Source organism: Nothobranchius furzeri, chromosome 10 (genome assembly GCF_043380555.1).
Source record: "Nothobranchius furzeri strain GRZ-AD chromosome 10, NfurGRZ-RIMD1, whole genome shotgun sequence".
Classification (NCBI taxonomy): domain Eukaryota; kingdom Metazoa; phylum Chordata; class Actinopteri; order Cyprinodontiformes; family Nothobranchiidae; genus Nothobranchius; species Nothobranchius furzeri.
This window is the reverse complement of record NC_091750.1, coordinates 58230240-58248051: the sequence shown is the minus strand read 5'-3', so window position 1 is coordinate 58248051 and position 17812 is coordinate 58230240. Positions and strand designations below refer to the sequence as shown.

The 17812-nt window shown below is 40.4% G+C and overlaps 1 protein-coding gene across 2 annotated transcripts in view; it reads left to right on the top strand.

Moving 5' to 3' along the window:
• dpysl3 (dihydropyrimidinase like 3) overlaps positions 1-17812 on the top strand; it is a 43027-nt gene that overhangs the window by 11931 nt on the left and 13284 nt on the right. For both annotated transcript variants that reach the window (XM_070555824.1, XM_015961412.3), the window contains exons 3-11: positions 2066-2250; positions 3391-3555; positions 4031-4092; positions 6381-6461; positions 8779-8847; positions 9825-9945; positions 13005-13161; positions 13665-13806; positions 14637-14807. In XM_070555824.1, coding sequence (XP_070411925.1) covers positions 2066-2250; positions 3391-3555; positions 4031-4092; positions 6381-6461; positions 8779-8847; positions 9825-9945; positions 13005-13161; positions 13665-13806; positions 14637-14807 — 1153 coding nt within the window. The remainder of the gene's footprint in view (positions 1-2065; positions 2251-3390; positions 3556-4030; positions 4093-6380; positions 6462-8778; positions 8848-9824; positions 9946-13004; positions 13162-13664; positions 13807-14636; positions 14808-17812) is intronic.

The following is a 17812-nucleotide window of genomic DNA, read 5'->3' as shown; positions in this document are numbered from 1 at the left end:
CCGAGTCTACGCTGAGCTAACCAGCATTTATAAATTGATGCTGGCAGTCAAAAAGCTCCAGAGTTGTTTAAGGAACCAAAGCCAGTGAACAGGAGTGACCCAGACCCATTTCTTGTGCCCCTAAGAAGGCACAGCATTTTTTTGTTTTACTCTATTATTGGGTAAAGAAGGCTCGAGACTGATGTGAGCTAACAATGCTAACAGTGAATTAGAAGCAAGTAATTGGGTCTAAAAGCATCTCAAGCTACTTTTGAAATCAGCAACAACTAGATTTTACAATGAAATGTGTGTGAAGTGAATAATGACTAATTCAGAACTATACCAGCAAGCCAACAGCAAGACGGCAAACAACCACACTTTCTCTAATGCTGAATACATATTACCATAATTAGTGTAGTAAGTACTCCCTACCGTAAAACACCCAAGACTGCTAACACCAGATATGATAATGTATTTATCTATGGATAAAATTACTGTTTACTATGACTTGTCTTCACTTGTCAACTGGTGCTGATCTGTAACTGGCAACAACCATGAAACTCACAGAACAGCAGTGAGAAAGGAAATATTTGTTTATAAAAATGGGCTGCAGTAACCAGATTTGATCACCAGATGTCATTCTTTCATTTTGCTCCATTAGGAAATTCCTCTGAAATCATACTGAAGTAAACAAAGTGCAGAGTCAATGAACCTTAAAGCCTCAAGGGACAAATTTGGTTCTTGCCTTTGTTTGTGGTTAAAGGCTGTTTAATCTTCTGCCTGAATGAAGGATGGTGAATCGTTTATAAGCTTCATGAAATGGGATCTGCCAGGAGTGGCGAACTGTCCATCGGAGGCACCGGCCACTACCCCCCCCCCCCCCCCCCCCACCTACCCACCCACTCCTCACCCCCCAGTCCGACCCGGTCTGTCAGTATTTGATCTGGTTCTATTTTTGCTGTTCTAAATGTTTTCTAAAGAAAGGAAGCTGCTGTGTTTTCTAATCATTTGTTGCAGCGCCTTCTCAGAGCAGTTTCCATACCAGACAGTTGTGGAAAACTGTCAGGAAACTCTCTACCTCATAAATTAAAACAACAGCAATGAGAATGTTTTTTTAATCATTCTCTTCATAAACTGAATCCATTTGTTAGCCTTGGTAATGGTGCTAGCTGAGTTTGGGGTCCACGGAAAGTCATTGGACTTTCGGGTAATCACCTAACCCAGAGTAACTTGATTGTTGAATAAATTAAAGTATAATCTTCTCCCCTCTACACTAGGCTGGAGGGACTGGAAGAGTTGCAGTCCTTTTTTCTTTGTATCCCAGGACTCTTTGTCCTCTTACTGAGGAACCCAGGGAGTGTAACCCATAGAAAGGCTGGTGTTGCATAACAAACACCCAGCCTGTCTGGCTTTCCTCCTCAATAAAGTCTGAACAAACATGATTTTCTGTTTTAACAGGTTTTATAAATGTTAATGCATTGTGAATATGTTCTGCTTCAGACTTGGTCGATTTGTCTTTGGAGGTCATAAAGAATTTATTATTACTAGCTGCCAAATGGTGAAAGGAAAATATGTTTCTGTTTGTTTGTGTGTCATGGACGTAATTTTCACTTTAGAAGTGGGGGGGGGGGGACACGGGGGGACGGGACGGGGTATCTTTACAGTATGCTCTAATGGGAAACAGGCTTCAACACAAATGGTTGTTTTCCGCTTGGTCCTAGAGCTCAACCAGTGTCAATTTAATATAGCAAAGTGCAGGGGTCAAAACTTGACTTTGGAAAAAGTGGGGGGGACATGCCCCCCCCCCCCCCAAATTACGTCAATGGTATGTGTTAATGAAACTCCCAGAAATGAATTACTACATATTCATCATCAGTTAGTTAATATTCAACATCAATCTCAAGGTGTCCACAGCTAATTAACATTTTAACAAGAAAATAATTCTGTAGATTAAATTTAAGACAAAATATTTGATTCAAACAAAATTTATAATTAAATGAGAAGGAATGAAATTTGTACTGTTGTACATTTCTAATATTTAGGATCCTAATCATGAATGTGTGGCCATGTCGTTTCTCATTTCCAGGCAGATCGGCGACAACCTGATCGTTCCAGGTGGCGTTAAAACCATCGAGGCCAACGGGAAGATGGTGATCCCCGGTGGTATTGACATCCACACCCGCTTCCAGAAGCCATACCGTGGAACCACATCTCTGGATGACTTTGCTCAGGGAACTAAGTCTGCCCTTGCTGGTGGCACCACCATGATTGGTAGGAGCTGCAGGAAAACACATCCACACATGTGACATTGGCTGCTGGCTTAAACGCCAGTTTGTGGGAGGGTTGGTGCTCAAATAGAAGACAACAGAAGGGGAAGATGGGTCTCTGTTTTGGGCAACTATCCAAAAAAAAGCCACACAAAAGGCCAAATGTAAGGTAGTAAAAAAAAAGTACGGCACAATTCAGTAAGATTCTGATTTTACCTTTGACATGTTGGTACTCATCACACAGTATAAGGTTTAAATAATAACCACAAACTTTCTGTAGCCTGATTTTGTTGGAACGTTTGCCAGCGTGGCTCTGCCCTACTAAAGAAAGCTCTATTCATGAACTTCATTCACAAAGGGATTATAATCCAGGGGGCTTGGTGTGTGTGAAAGTGGGTCCCACTCTGTTTATTGTGTACTAGATATTTGAACAATATTAGTTGTTAAAAGTGGTTGAGTTGGTCATCGGGTGGCAGTTCTGGTCTGTTGTCTGTGTAATCAATGTGTTGTCTGTTTTCAGTGGGGTCCTCATCAGCATAAGCAGATTAGAATGTCTTTAATGAGATAAAGAGGCCAGTTAGGTGGGGAACCAGCAGGTAGCCTTATGTTATAATAGCTGAATACGATGGATTATGATACTTAATACATATGTAGACTGTTGTTTACAGTAGGATTGTGCCAGCCATGAGTCATTTAATTGACAGCTGAGACAAAAATTGACAATATCTGCTCAGAAAAAATAATTATGTAATCTCAACTTTTAAACACACTCAGAAAATTATGCAAATCTTCATTTAATCTTGGAATGCATTGCAAGTGGCAGGCTTGCAAAGGGGCAAATTGTAAATGCCAGCAAAACAGTTGAGTGAGCTTGAACTTTTTCATGGGCATCTGCAGACGTGACATCTAATGCGATTTATCCCGACTGACACTGTCTGAGCGTTGCAACAACCCTGACAGCTGATTATGCAGGATACGCAGTACACAGAGGAACAAAAGAAGCAAAACCAGTAGATTGAACTTCGAATGATAGACATTTGTCTAAATCTTCTTTTGATTTCACCTGTCACACCTTGTCTTTGCCATCCCTTTGCCCATCAATCCTGCTACCCGCTCTCGTCTACCATCCATCCATCTCCAACAGTGGATCATGTGTTCCCGGTGCCTGGCAGCAGCCTGATGGAGGCCTACGACCAGTGGAAGCAGTGGGCAGATGAGAAAGCCTGTTGCGATTACTCGCTCCATGTGGACATCACCCACTGGGATGACACCGTAAAGCAGGAGGTGGATCATCTCGTTAAGGAGAAAGGTAGGCCAAGTGGCAAGACAGGAATGTCATGTCTGCTTTTGAGTTTTCTACTTTTGGATGGATGGAAAAACACCTAAAACACAGTTTGCATGGGCCAAAATCTGCATCTTCATGTTTATTAATCAGTGGAAACATTTAGAGCAACATAATTCTCAAAATAAGAGATTTGAGTTAAAGATTTGCAATGTGTGTGTGTGTGTGTGTGTGTGTGTGTGTGTGTGTGTGTGTGTTACCAATATATATATTATGAATGGATGAATTGTATTGATTCAAGATGGCTGCCCGGACTAATCAACCTTATCAAACACAAAGATGACTAAAACTTTATTGTGTTCACAGATAATGAGCTACGATTCTGTATTATGGTTGCTCTGAGTCATTCTCTATAATTTCTTGAAATAAAATAATTATTTTTATAAAAGGTAACAGGTGATATTCATCTCCTCAGACTGTTAATCCCTCTTTTTCTTCATAGGTGTGAACTCATTCCAGGTCTACATGGCCTATGAGGATTACTGCCAGATGACCAACAGTGAGGTATTTCAACTTCAGAACAATTTGCGCCTTAAGCAAATCTCAAGCAGAAAAATGCATATTTTAATCCTTAAATGTTTATGTTTATGTTTATTTATTTGGCCGACGCTTTATATCCAAAGCGACTTACAATTTATAACCTATGAGGCATGTTGTGATCTGTAAATGACAGCAGTAGCTCAGGAGGTGGAGCTGGCACTTCAGTAATTGGAAGGTTGCAGGTTCAATCCCAGCTCCCACCAGAGAATAGTGCTTTTGTGTCCTTGGGCAAGACACTTAACCCGCCTTGCTATCTGGTGGTGGTTGGAGGGACTGTTGGTGCCAGTGAATGGCAGGCCTCGCCTCTGTCAGTGCACCCCAGGGCAGCTGTGGCTACATCATAGCTCATCCCCACCAGCGTGTGAATGTGTGTGTGAATGACTGATTGTGTTGCGAAGCACCTTGGGGGTTGTAGAACCCTAAGAAGGTGCTATACAAATACAGGCCATTTACTTAACTTATTTTTCATTTTTAAAAGACACGTTGGCTGTACTGCATTTGCACTATTAATTTGAGTCAGCATTGCATAAAAAACAACAAATTTATTTCTAGTATTGAGATTACAGCCATGACATTTTCATGTGATTTATCTTGTTTTTAATTGAGCAAAGATTGTGCATTGTCCTTATGTGCATTAGAAGAGTCACTGTTATCCCTAATGTGTCTCAATACAGTCCTGATGATTCTGTTCAAAACAAACCCAAGCCACTAAAAATGTTAAAAGGTGATTAGTCTGCATTAACAGCCTGTGATGGCAGGCCAAATCATGCTATTCTTGGGTTGAGGGCTTCATATTGCTTCTCCAAAGTCAACAAATAGCTCTCAGTTCTCTTTTGGAAATCCTCGCAATAAAATAATTGATTCCTTTCAACTTAGACCTGATGCAATTTACATAGTCTTTGTTGGGATGTTGACTTTTATACATTTTTTAAACATTATTTAATAAAAGTGTGTTTTGTGGATTTGGAGAAGGCGTTCAACCGTGTCCCTCGGGGAGCCCTGTAGGGGGGTACTCTGGGAGTATGGGGTACAAAGCCCCTTGTTACAGGCTGTTAGGTCTCTGACCGGTGTCGGAGCTTGGTTCGAATAGCTGGCCGTAATTCGGGTTTATTGTCAGTTAGCGTTAGACTCCACCAAGGCTGCCCTTTGTCACCAATTCTGTTCAAATCTTTTATGAACAGGATTTCTACGTGAAGCTGAGGTGTTGAAGGATCTGTTTTGGTTCCACACAGTCTCTGCTTTATGCAGACGATGTGTTTCTGTTGGCTTCATCAGTACGTGATCTTTGCTGGAGTGTGGTGCAGTGCCTCCTCAACACAGGCTCAGGCGTGGCGCTGTGCCACGGCTACAGAAGTGCCCCATCCCGCGAGTCACACAGAGCCGAACCCCCAGCCCCCCCACCCCACCCCACCACACCCCCACCCCGCTTGAAAAGGAAGGCCCAGGACATGCTAGAGGGACGCTATGTCTCTCAGCTGGCCAGGGAACGCCATCGGGTTTTCCCGGAGGAGCTGGTCCAAGTGGCTGGGGAGAGGGAACTCTGGGCCTCTCTGCTTAGGCTGCTGCCCCTGTGACCCGACTCCGGATTAACGGCCGAAAATTTATGAATGGATGGAGAATAAAAGCGTGCTAGATTTATTTATTACTATTTTTTTGTTTGTAAACATCAAACTAAAGTATTTTTATGTTTTTCAATATCGTTTATGAGGTCCTACTGATCGCAAATCCCTAGGAGAAACTGAAAATGCACGTAAAAAATCCTTGAATCTCAGGGTTTAAATGAAGCTCGTAATGTACCTTATGTAGAAATGAAAATGAACATTTTGCTATTATCTTGTGATTAAGACCATGTTAAAGCATCCACAAAGGAGATATTTGCCAAGCAGCACCAAAAGAGCCACAGGAGGATAGAAGAAGTTCAAAGAGTTGAAACTGGTTTTTCAGGCAGTCCTGGTTGATTTTGTTTTTAGATGAACACACGAGGCAGCTCAAATAGTCCCACTTGAAAACTGCCTCGCAATAATGAACAGCAACAACTGCAGCTCATCCTGCATGAGCTTCTCCGTTTCTGGAGACCACACACGCTAATTGTAGTGTGTCATGGTAAATTGTGGGCTTCTTTTAAATTGTGAGCTGGAATTGTAAAAGTCATGTCTAGTAGTTGTCTAAACACAAAGAAGTAAATCAGCATCCGTCTCTCTCTCTCTCTCTCTCTCTCTCTCTCTCTCTCTCTCTCTCTTTCTCTCCTGCAGCTCTATGAGATCTTTACCTTCTTAGCAGAGAGGGGCGGAATCGCTCAGATCCACGCTGAAAATGGCGAGATCATCTCGAAGGTAACAGTAAATGTTCCCTATTCTCTTTATTGCACTCTGTGATGTGTTTATGTTGTAGGTGATTCATTAAACTTTAGTTTGCATTGTTTTCTTTACCTTATAACTTTGCAGACTCAGACTAAACACTGTGTGGGTTTAGATTATACAAAACCGGACCGTGTGCAGACTAATTAAATTGAATCAGTTCTTGGTAAAAGTAAGTGACTAAATCATGTCTGGTTTCTATATGTGTGTCAAGTCTGATTCATTCTAAACCCAACTGAAGCTTTTACTTTGAAGGAGGTTGATTTGTGTCAGCTGGAAGGTTAACTAGAATATTTCCAGTTCTGGCTTTAATCCTCTTGAGGAAAGCACTTGTTTTGATATGTATGTTTAAATCTTCTGATCACCAGGACTATGTGTTTAAACTTAACTATGAGCGGTTCCTTCTACCGTACCTGGAGCTGATCAGAGTTTTTCTCCATAAGTACAAACTTTGAGATGTAGTTCTAAATTCTAGCTTATTCTGTCCCATTTTCTGTGAAGGCTTTTTGACCATTTGTTTTGCAAAGTTTATATATCCTTTCATTGTAGAAAAACTGGAAACAAAGCAAGCAGCCAGAAACGTGTTAAACTCCAAACCAAAGAGTAAATCAAAGTGTGTCCTTTCGTTTAGACCGGTCCCTCTGGGCTACAGCATTAACCCTTTGATGCATGAATTATGAAATCTTCAACCATGATTTTTTTAACAATTTTTTTCATTCATCTTTAGGTGTGAATGAAACAAATTTTATATTTACATATTTTTTGTAAAATTTAACTTACAAATAATTTATTACATGTCCACCTCAGTGGACAGTGTGCAATCTGAACATGAAATATGTTGGCTTGACTTACTGAAGTACAAATGGAGAGGTTCAAATGCAATAAAGTCTTCAACAGCTGTGCTTAATAGCAAAAATAAATAAATAAAAATTTTAAGTACCTGTCCACTGTAGTGACCATTTTGCATCAAAGGGTTAAAAGTTTTTCAAATTGATTTATTGTAGGTTATGTTTTGTCCACATTCCACCCTTTTAATAAAGAGCAAGTTCATGGATAAACAATGTTTTACTTGTTATTTGTGAAATACAATTGGTTACCTTGAGTTTAGCAAGCAGCTAAACGTGAAAACAGTCTTCTACTCCCATTTCTGGCGTTAGCTGATAGAAGATAGCCAGGGAAACATTCAAATTTGAAAAACTTGTCATTTTTAGGTCAAATAGAAAATTTGCATTCATAGACTCAGCCATCTTGGTTCACGACAGCAAAAGGCTGTGCTGAGTTTTGCAGCCAGGAGAGAGCAGAATGTGTTTCGTTTTTAGAAGCTATCCGTTAGCATTAGCAGCCCCACAACATGGCAGAACTCCTTCAATCTTGTGGTTTTTGTTGAGATAAAACATCAACGTTGCAAAGCAAACAAAGTCAGCGGCAGAGTCGTGTTGCTGTTGGCCAATCAGAGTAGAGATGTTTGAATATCGTGAATAATAATGATTAAGACTACAAATCCTGTTGTTTTCCATCCTCCATTACTCCAGCTAAATTCTAATTCCTGAAACAGGAGCGCCAGAGCATTTTCCCACAAAAAACAACTCACAAGGCATTTATTCATACAAGAGACCTCATAAAATGTGCTGCAATGACAAATGAATGAGAACTTTAAATAATGTATTTGTTAGTTGACAGACAGATGTTAGAAACAGCATGCATTTGCGTAGATCTGCAAAGGAAAAAATGTGAGTTAGCATATACAGGTATTAGGGAAAAACGGGTTGTTGCAGGCAGAAACTGTGATGTGAAAAATAAAAGGTTTTATTATATATAATAAAAAAAATAGAGAAACATTTGTATGCTACATTTTTTGTTGACTACAATTCATTTGCATTATTTGGATTAACTGATCAGCTCAACCACCTACTTGTGATTTTTGGGGGGGATTAAATATGGCAGTTTTAGTCTTCCACACTGTAATTATAAAAAAGAAGATTAAACTGTTTTGGCAGCTGCTACGTCTTCTTTATACAGGAAATGGTTTGATGGCATCACTGCTAAAGTTTTCAAAGCCTGAAGCAAAATTTTTACCTTTGAGTGTGTTTTTTAAAGGATGCTACACACACATCATGCTCCTATTTCATGCATCCCAGTTTTTTTCATTGTTTTATGTAAATTCTGATTGAAATGAAGATTCTTGTGAACCATGACCATCAGCTTAACATCTGCTTGAACATTTACAGGATGCAAAGATTTTCTACATATGTATTAAGTGAGCAGATAACCTATGCATGTGTTTGTTCAAAAGGAGCAAAGCCGGATGTTGCAGATAGGCATAACTGGACCAGAGGGCCATGTGCTGAGCAGGCCAGAAGAGGTGAAACATTCAAACTCTATTTAGATACCTACAGAATATAATTTAATATGAGTAAAAAGAGAATAATGACATTTACATTATGTTTGCATAAGCTTTTTAATATAGTAAATATTTTTTCTTGCTGGCCTGAACACACACATACACACACACACGCACACACACACACACGCACACACACGCGCGCACGCACACACACACACACACGCACACACATCTTGGTCTCATTACACACGTGGGGTTTTAAACATACTGGAGGTCTTGCATGACAATCGCTTGGTTCCACCAGTTGTTGCTGCTGACGTTTCTTCACAAACAGAAAAAAAAATTAAAACCATATTTTCAACGTTGCTACTTATTTTTGTTTGACAGTGGTTTTCCATTCTGCAGAACAATTAGGTGATGTTAACACACCAGTACTATAATGTCGTCCACTAAATGGGTCTGTAAGGAACTGAAATCTTGTTAAACATAATGCAATTAGACAGAGGCAGAGCAGGGTTATTACCACTATTATTTTTTATTAGTGTCTAATGCCCCATTTAGTTTTGAGTTAGTTTTTTTTTTTTTTACCTTGTCTGAACTCACTGACAAAAATAACATTATTTTCCAGTGTTTCGGATGATTTCTTCATTTTAAAGAGTGGAAAATATGACCTTCGTTTTCTGTAAAATGAGACAGTTCCATCCTTCCATTTTCTGAACCCGCTTGTCCACGTAGGGTCGGGGGTGGGGGGTGGGGTGGGGTGGGGGGGGGGGGGGGGGGTTGGGCTCTCTCCAGCGGTCAATGGGCAATCAGGCGGGGTACACCCTGGACAGAGAGCCAGTCCATTGCAGGGCATGAGACAGTTTCTTTTACAATAATCAACACTGAAAATGTGTTCAGAAATGTCCAATTTGTTTACGTCTTTTTAATAAATTAGTCCCAGAAATGCAAAACTCTCTAAAGTACATTTTCCAGTTATGATGTCTCTTTTGCAGCTGGAGGCCGAAGCCGTATTTCGTGCTGTAACCATCGCCAGCCAAACCAACTGTCCTCTCTATGTGACCCGAGTCATGAGCAAGAGCGCTGCTGACATCATCTCACAGGCGCGGAAAAAAGGTAACAGGAAGTAGTTCGAAATGCATTATTCAGAAAAGCAATCACTTTTGTAAGAGCACTGATTAGAAATGAAGGAGGTTTAGATACTTTTAGAGAAAATTCCCTTCAGGGACTTTTGTCTTTTTGCTTTAATCATAATCTTTAAAACAATTTCCAAGGACAATGCAAAATACATGTGTGTGCATTCATGACTATGTTGTATTTAATGTAAATTTCAGTGCTAGTCAAATTTTGGAGGATAAACTGTTAGTCACAGGGATAGCTTACAGATGTAGGGACGAAATGGAAAACAAAGTCTCCATTGTTAGTATCACCTCCAACTTCATCATGTAGTCATTTGTTTGTGGCTCAGTTTAATTTAATTTAGTTAATTTATGTGGTGCCAATTCACAACAAAAGTCATCTCAGGAGACGTTACAAAGAAAGTCAATGGCTTCAAATTCAAATGTGATAAAGCATTAATGAGTTTGCCTTTCTAACAGCAAGAAAACACAAAAACAAAACAGATGTGAGCTGTAAGGCCAAGATGGATTGGGAAATGAAATAGAATGAAAGGGCAGAAGAAGAAAGTGTGTTTGGTTGTTACTGGTGAAAGGCGACTTTTGAGGTTTAAACAGTCAGAGTGTGCTGACCTCAGATTACCATCTCTGTGCTTCATATGCATTCTTCAAAGGCCTTTGGATCGGGAACATTTTTGCTTGGATATTTTGATATTTACTTCTAAACCAGAAAATACAATCAAGGTCACGAGAGGAAGTGTGTGTGTGTGTGTGTGTGTGTGTGTGTGTGTGTGTGTGTGTGTGTGTGTGTGCGGTGGTGGTGGTGGTGGTGGTGGGGGGGTAGTCAAACCTTGATGATCATTAGAAATGAAGCCAAAAAAATTGACTTCATTTTCTTCGTGCAAACTTTTTAAAGTTATTGATCAGCCTGGTGACAGACCAGTCAGGTTTACCTTTAACCCACGATCATGACAGTAGTGTGCACAATGCTAAGTAGATCATCCCCATCCTAGACAGACTAACGGTGGCAGCAACATTACTAATAAATAAGCATAAGCAAAATAATATTTTTGTTGATAGAAAAACTAACAGAGTTCACCAGTGAGCAATGAGAACAAAAGAAGCAGAAAACGAATCACTAGTTGCTCCAGTTTTCAAACTAGCTGGCTTCAGCATCACTGTGTTGTACGGCAGCTGCCGCACCTCCTATCAAAGTCTCTGCAGCGAAGTGTGAGCACCTGTCCTTCCACCTGCTTTTTCAGTCTCCTGTCCTGAAGGAGAATGAGCCTCCAGGCCAGAACCAGCAGACTAAAGCCTATAGTTCATACTTCTCCATCAGCCAGTTTGCATTTACACGCACGTGTGTTGATGGAGACATTTTTCTTTTATGCTTCTCTGTTGGTGTGTCAGTATTGTGAAGGAATGCTCTGCCAAGAAAATAGAGGGCATAGTGTTTTTCTGGGGAATGCTGGCATCATTGTAGTCATGTCTCTAGTGTGTCGACATTGTGTTTATGTATTTCAGAGGCATTTTAACATGGACACATTTATCCCTCATTGTCCATCACCTCATTCTCCATCTATCACCACCTCCAAACCCATGTTTACCATAATTACATGACACAAATCAAACGTCTGCTGCAAATCTTTGTACTCCTGACACAAAATAGCTTTTGTTCACTTTAACTGTTATTTCCTCCCTCAAACTCTACATCTCAACTGTTTGTTTTGTCATTTTCATTATCCAATCTCTCCTGAGTGGTTTATATAGTCTCTAACTTTTTCCACAAGACATGCTTGAATCTGCTTTGTGTCTGCTGCTAGATATCTTTCCCTCAGTTATTATACTTTTTTTTTGAGGGGCAATGGTGTTGATGAAGTTAAAAAACAGCAACCTGACCAATCACAGGCTTGCGGTCTTCGTCACTTTCAACTGTCATTTAGAAAAGTGGGCTCTACTCTATGGAGCTAGGATTGGGACAATGTTCAATGTAACTTGTACCAAGTTTTGTAACTTGGAACATGTTTCATGACACGTAACTTTGGATTCGTGACTTGTAACTTTAGTTTTCTTTTTTTTTAACCGTGTCCTGTCTGGCTGTGAAGCAAGCAGAATTGATGTCTGAATGCTGGTAACAAGCCTTACAGATTTATTCTCAGGTGGAGCATCAAAGCGTCTGCTTTAAATGTCACGTCTGATACTTAAAACGTTATTGTTATTGTTTTTGAATGCTTTGTAATTCCGACTAGACATGGAGACAGAGGTGAAAGAGAAAGGAAAAGACAAATGGTGGTGTGGTGGGGGGTTCCACAAAAATAAACAATAATGAACAAGAGTCTGCTTCTAGACCTGCAGAAAAAGAAGAGCAGAAAAGAAATGGGACACACAACAATACATCAGGAGCAAACTATCACTGCGTCAACGTGATGATGAAATATAAAATCAACATTGTTTAACTGAACAATCACACGATAATAAATCACAGTGCATTTAGTGGCAACGACAGCCTTGAGACAAGTGTTGAACGTGCCCAAGCCCATACTTTTGAGAGCACCACGTGAGCACCTGTGTGTGTACACGCGCTTGTTTATGTAAGGTTTCTCTATAGGAGCGTTCAATAGAGAGTGTGAGGGACCACAGATCTGCCCCCAAAGATGCGTAGGAGACGGGGGGAGCTCCAAGTCCCAGAGATCCAGGCACTGCCCCAGAACACAGGAACCCCAAGGGGACTGCAACCAGAAAGGCCCCCCGCATGGGAGGGACTCAATGTCTCCTCTACTGCGTCCATTATGATGACCTACACTTCTGTAAATTATGTGTTGATGTCATTTCGCAATGTTTACACAGCCAATAGCTGATTTCTTAAAGAGGATTTGGCAACACAGTAGTGCAGGGTAATTCAAAAATGGTTTATTAATAATGTTGGTGCATTTGCATATCATTATGTTTATAAAATTAATTTGTTAAATTTTTGAGTTAGGTCTCAGCCCTCTGGAAAAAAGGTCATTCTGCACATCTGGAGTTTTAAACATTATATTTATTGTTTTTCTTCTTTCTCAGGAAATGTGGTGTTTGGGGAGCCCATTGCAGCCAGCCTGGGGACTGACGGGACACATTACTGGAGCAAGAACTGGGCCAAAGCAGCTTATTTTGTTACATCACCTCCTCTTAGTCCCGACCCCACCACTCCGGACTATCTCAACACACTGCTGGCAAGGTGAACACCACAGCAACTCCCTCCGGTTTGGGAGGTTTACTGTGCATGGTTTAAGTGTGCAGTTTGAAAAGGTTGCATAAGAACAAGCAAGGAGAGAATAGTTTCTGAGGTCAGCATTGCTAGAAGCAGGCTATTTAGTAATAAAGTCCATGCTGCATGAGAAACTGAGCTCTTTGGATTGAATTTTTTGTAATAAATGCTAAATTATTGCATAATTGCTGGCTAGTGCAAATTATCTTTTACTTTAATTAAAATTCCATCTTTCTGCTTAAAACAAAAGTAAAATTAGCATGTTTAAGTTTATAACTAATGGGTTTTGTTTTGTAAAAGATGAGTACCATATGGAAGCAGGAAGCATCATTAGTAGAGAACACTTTGGCACGCTGCTTCCTTATTCTGCCAAAGTAAATAAACAGATTTTTGTGTGTTTGCAAAGCTCGACTCGAGTAAACAGATTTTGTTGTGCTGGTTTAATTCCATCGTCATGTGTCCTCTCCTCCTAGTGGAGACCTGAGTGTAACTGGCAGCGCTCATTGCACCTTCAGCGTGGCTCAGAAGGCCATCGGAAAGGACGACTTCACTCAGATCCCAGAGGGTGTCAATGGAGTGGAGGAAAGGATGTCGCTCATCTGGGATAAAGCTGTGGTGAGCACCAGTTGAGCTTTTTACTTTGTGTGAGGGAAGATCAAAAGCAGACACAATAGCTTTTGTTCTCTTTGACTGTTTTTTCTCTCCTCAAACTCTACATCTGGACTGTTTGTTCTGTCATTTTCATTGACTATCAAATCTCTCTTGAGTGGTTTTCATTAATAAAAAGAAAAAAATATATACATTATTCTCTTTTTACTCTTTAACTCAACTTCCTTTTTTTCACCATTTAAAATTTCCCTATAGCATCTATTTTTTTTCTATTCTTTATGCAGCATTAAACCAATGATTTTTCTTTCATTTTGATGTCGTCTGTGCATCAGTATCTGGCTAAATTTCAGCCTCTCTGGAATTCAGTGCTGGCTTTAAAATGTGAGTAGACGTTTCCTGAGAACAGCTGCTTAGGATCCAAGTTCTAAAGTTGGACTGGCGGCTGCGGGTGTGGGTTTTTATAGCCACTTTCACGCGGCTAAATGTGACTTTTAAACTAAATGGACCTAATAGAAGACATCTCCCAAAAATAATCAAATACTCAAGGAACGTTTTGCTGATTAAATCAAATTTTAGGTCTCTGTCTTTGGATTAGGGAAACTTGCAAGAGAATAATTTTTTTCTTTTAAGAAAAATGTGTTTACTGATTTAAATTTAAACATTTTTATGGGTTTATTCAGGTCTTGTTTCTAGCTGTACTCCCACATACACGTGTGTCTTGACAATGCTTGCCCATAGAACCCCTAAGATATACATAAAATTGTATTTTTAACAATATCATGGTTCTGTGTAACAGATCTGGTTCTTTACGTATTTTGTATGACTTCTCCTTTTAGACCACGGGTAAAATGGATGAGAACATGTTTGTAGCTGTCACCAGCACTAACGCTGCTAAGATCCTGAACCTGTACCCTCGGAAGGGTCGGATTGCTGTGGGCTCTGATGCCGACTTGGTCATCTGGGACACAGACGCTGTTCGCACCATCACTGCCAAGACACACCAGTCGGTACGTATTTCACGTCTTGATTAAACGATCAGTATGTCTTCCTGAGCAGGGGAGGTTCTAGACTAAAACTGGGGGGGGGGGGGGGGCGGGCTCTGTTAGAGGCGCATTTGTAAGACGACTCTAAAAACATTGCTATCAAGTATTTCAATTGCAATATAATAATAAAGATAAAACAACAAGAATGACACAGAATCTTTATTGTAGATACAACAGCTTTTCATTTCATTTAAAAATATAACTATTTAGAAAAATAATGCATTATCAGAGTTATTTATCTCAATGACAACATGAAAATATTCTATACTTAATAATTCCAAGGCTCTGCTCTCAGCATGGGGGCGGCGGCGGGGTGTCCAAGTTTGTTTTCAGGGCTGCACTGGCCTTTTTTCCCCTGAATTTTATTCCAGTACTTTTCATTTCTTTGCACCTCTTATTGGAATGAACTTTTAAATTTAAACTATTGATAATAACTGAGAATCAACTGTAACAAGTGGTGACAAAACATTATCAAGCAATGAGGATGTAATAAAATATTGACACACAGAAATATTGCTATATTTCATGTTGTGATACTGAGTTGATGTTAAAAAGAATGTATCAATTAGGGATGTCCCGTTCCGATATCGATATCAGGATTAATTTGATATCGGCCCAAAAACACTATCGGATTATATCGGACTGCATCTAAATTGTCGGATATAATGAGTCCGCTCCGCTTTAAATTTCATTCCAGCAGTTCTATCCAGCAGCACCCAGATCCAGCATTTTTTGTTAAAGTCCATTTAAGACATTGTGGCTCAGTGCAACATTTTCCATGCACAAGTTGCCCGTGGTAGAACAGAAGCAGGAAAGCTTAATATGTCCAACCTCATTGCACATTTGAAGCAACATCACAAAACACTGCATGAGAATTTTTGCATTGTGTGGAATTGAAACTTAGGACACTCAACTTGAAGCAGTTGTTAAATGGACAATATTGTGTTTTTCTTTCTTATGTCCCCGTCCTTAGCGAATGTGGGAAATTCACTTGTTACAGCAGCACAAACACTTAAGAAAGTAATTTGGAAAAAAAAGGTACATGCATATACACATAGGCAATAAGCTTTTATTGTAACTAAAAACCTCAAAATAAAAATGAAATTGGGTTTCAGAACTATGCAGCATAAGGGACACAGACATACTATGTAAATCTGGTATTGCACAAGTATAGAACACATACTGAGTATTGCATTGATTTTATTGTGTACCAGGGTAATGCCAGTACCTGTTAAACTGAGGAGTTTTACACTCTTACCGCAGAGGGGATGAATGACCTACGGTAGCGTTCTGTTTTACATCTGGGATGTCTCAATTAAGGACAATCTTAAGGAGCTGTCCATGGTCTCTACAGTGGAGAGATGAAAAAATGCATACACTTCTAACCCCCTTCCTCTGATCATCTGCTCAGATCACAACCTCATTCATCTGATCCCTGATACACACCCGTCACTGCTTGAGTTTAAACCTCAGAGTCAACAATGAGCTCATTCATCCATGTTTCTGTAAAAAACATCAGGCTGCACATTCTGTTGTCCCACTGCAGCCTGGTCAGCACTGTGAGCTCGTCAATCTTATTGGGCAGAGAATGAACATTTCCCATAATCACGGAGGGTAAATATGGTTTATATGCCCGTTTTCTCTCCTGGAGCTTATGTCCCACTCAGCAGCCTTGTTACGACCCCGACAGGAGGTGTTAAAATGTGAAGGAGGGGGCAACATAAGAAATGTGACAGTGGAGTTAAAATGGTTTTAATTGTTGGAACAGGTTCTAAAAACAAGAGCAAACAGATGGAGAGCATTATTAAAAATAATGCCAAACAAACAAAATCAAGACTAAAAGGTCAACATTAAAACACCTGGTTAAAACTTTGTTAAAAGTTTTACCGAAACAGAAGGTGCTTTAAAAATACAATTTGATAATAAAAACTGACATGCTACGAAAACACCGATAGTTTAAAAAACCCAAAGTCGGTAAACTACGATGTTAACCTTAAAACAGAGTCAACCAAGTCGGCATCAAACAAAGATCCATTTGGATCACTCAGAGTTAAAACTATTAAAGTTAAAACTCAACAAAACGAAGGGGTTAAAACCAAAACGATGCCTGGAGGACAGCAGAACCCTTGCACTGCTGCCTCCCAGACTGCTGAAGGCACGGCCTTTTTATCCCAGGTGTGGGTCATCAGCAGGATTCAGCTCAGCTGTGCTCCTCAGCAGCCTGGAAGGGAGGAGGAGGAGGGGCGGTGTCAGGCGATCACTAGGGCTGGGTGATCCTGGCCCATGCATCCCACTGGCCAGGCTGGCAACCGTAACAAGCCTCTACATTTCCTCCTTAATTCTGAGGACAAAACCAGGTCTTCTGTTGTATAAGAGTGCCCGTGTCCGCAGCGCCAACAGCTGATCTCTAACGTAAAGAATAGAGCCGTGGATGGAACTGGAGGAATATCCCAGTGCGTTCCAAACAAGATAAAACAACAGAAAAAATGAACACAAACAACACAATAGCCTAGTGAACTAGACCAAATTCTTGCTTTGCAAAGTTTGGTCTAGGCATGCTCCATTGGAACCTCTGCAGCTCCTACCAGGACTCTGGCTAGCCAATCACAGCTCTCTAGAGGGGTTTCAAACACATAAAGAGCTGTGATTGGTCCATAATGGTGGGCCGGTCATAGTGCTCTATCTGCTTGGTGAACAAATCACAGAGCTTTATCCGCTTTGTGGGCCAATCAGGGCACTCTATATGCCTGGTGGGTGGGATGATGCAACAGAGTGAAACAAGAGTATGTTACATTCATTGTCCAGTGGAATGCGGAGATCATTTGAAAGACAACGGTAGAACCCGCCCCACAACCGAGAGCCGTCAATGGAGCATGGCCAGACTAAATAATACATTTATTTAGTCTGGCTTGCCAGGCTACAATAGTGCTGCTGTGGATTGTATGGTTGAGGGAACATATGCCCATATT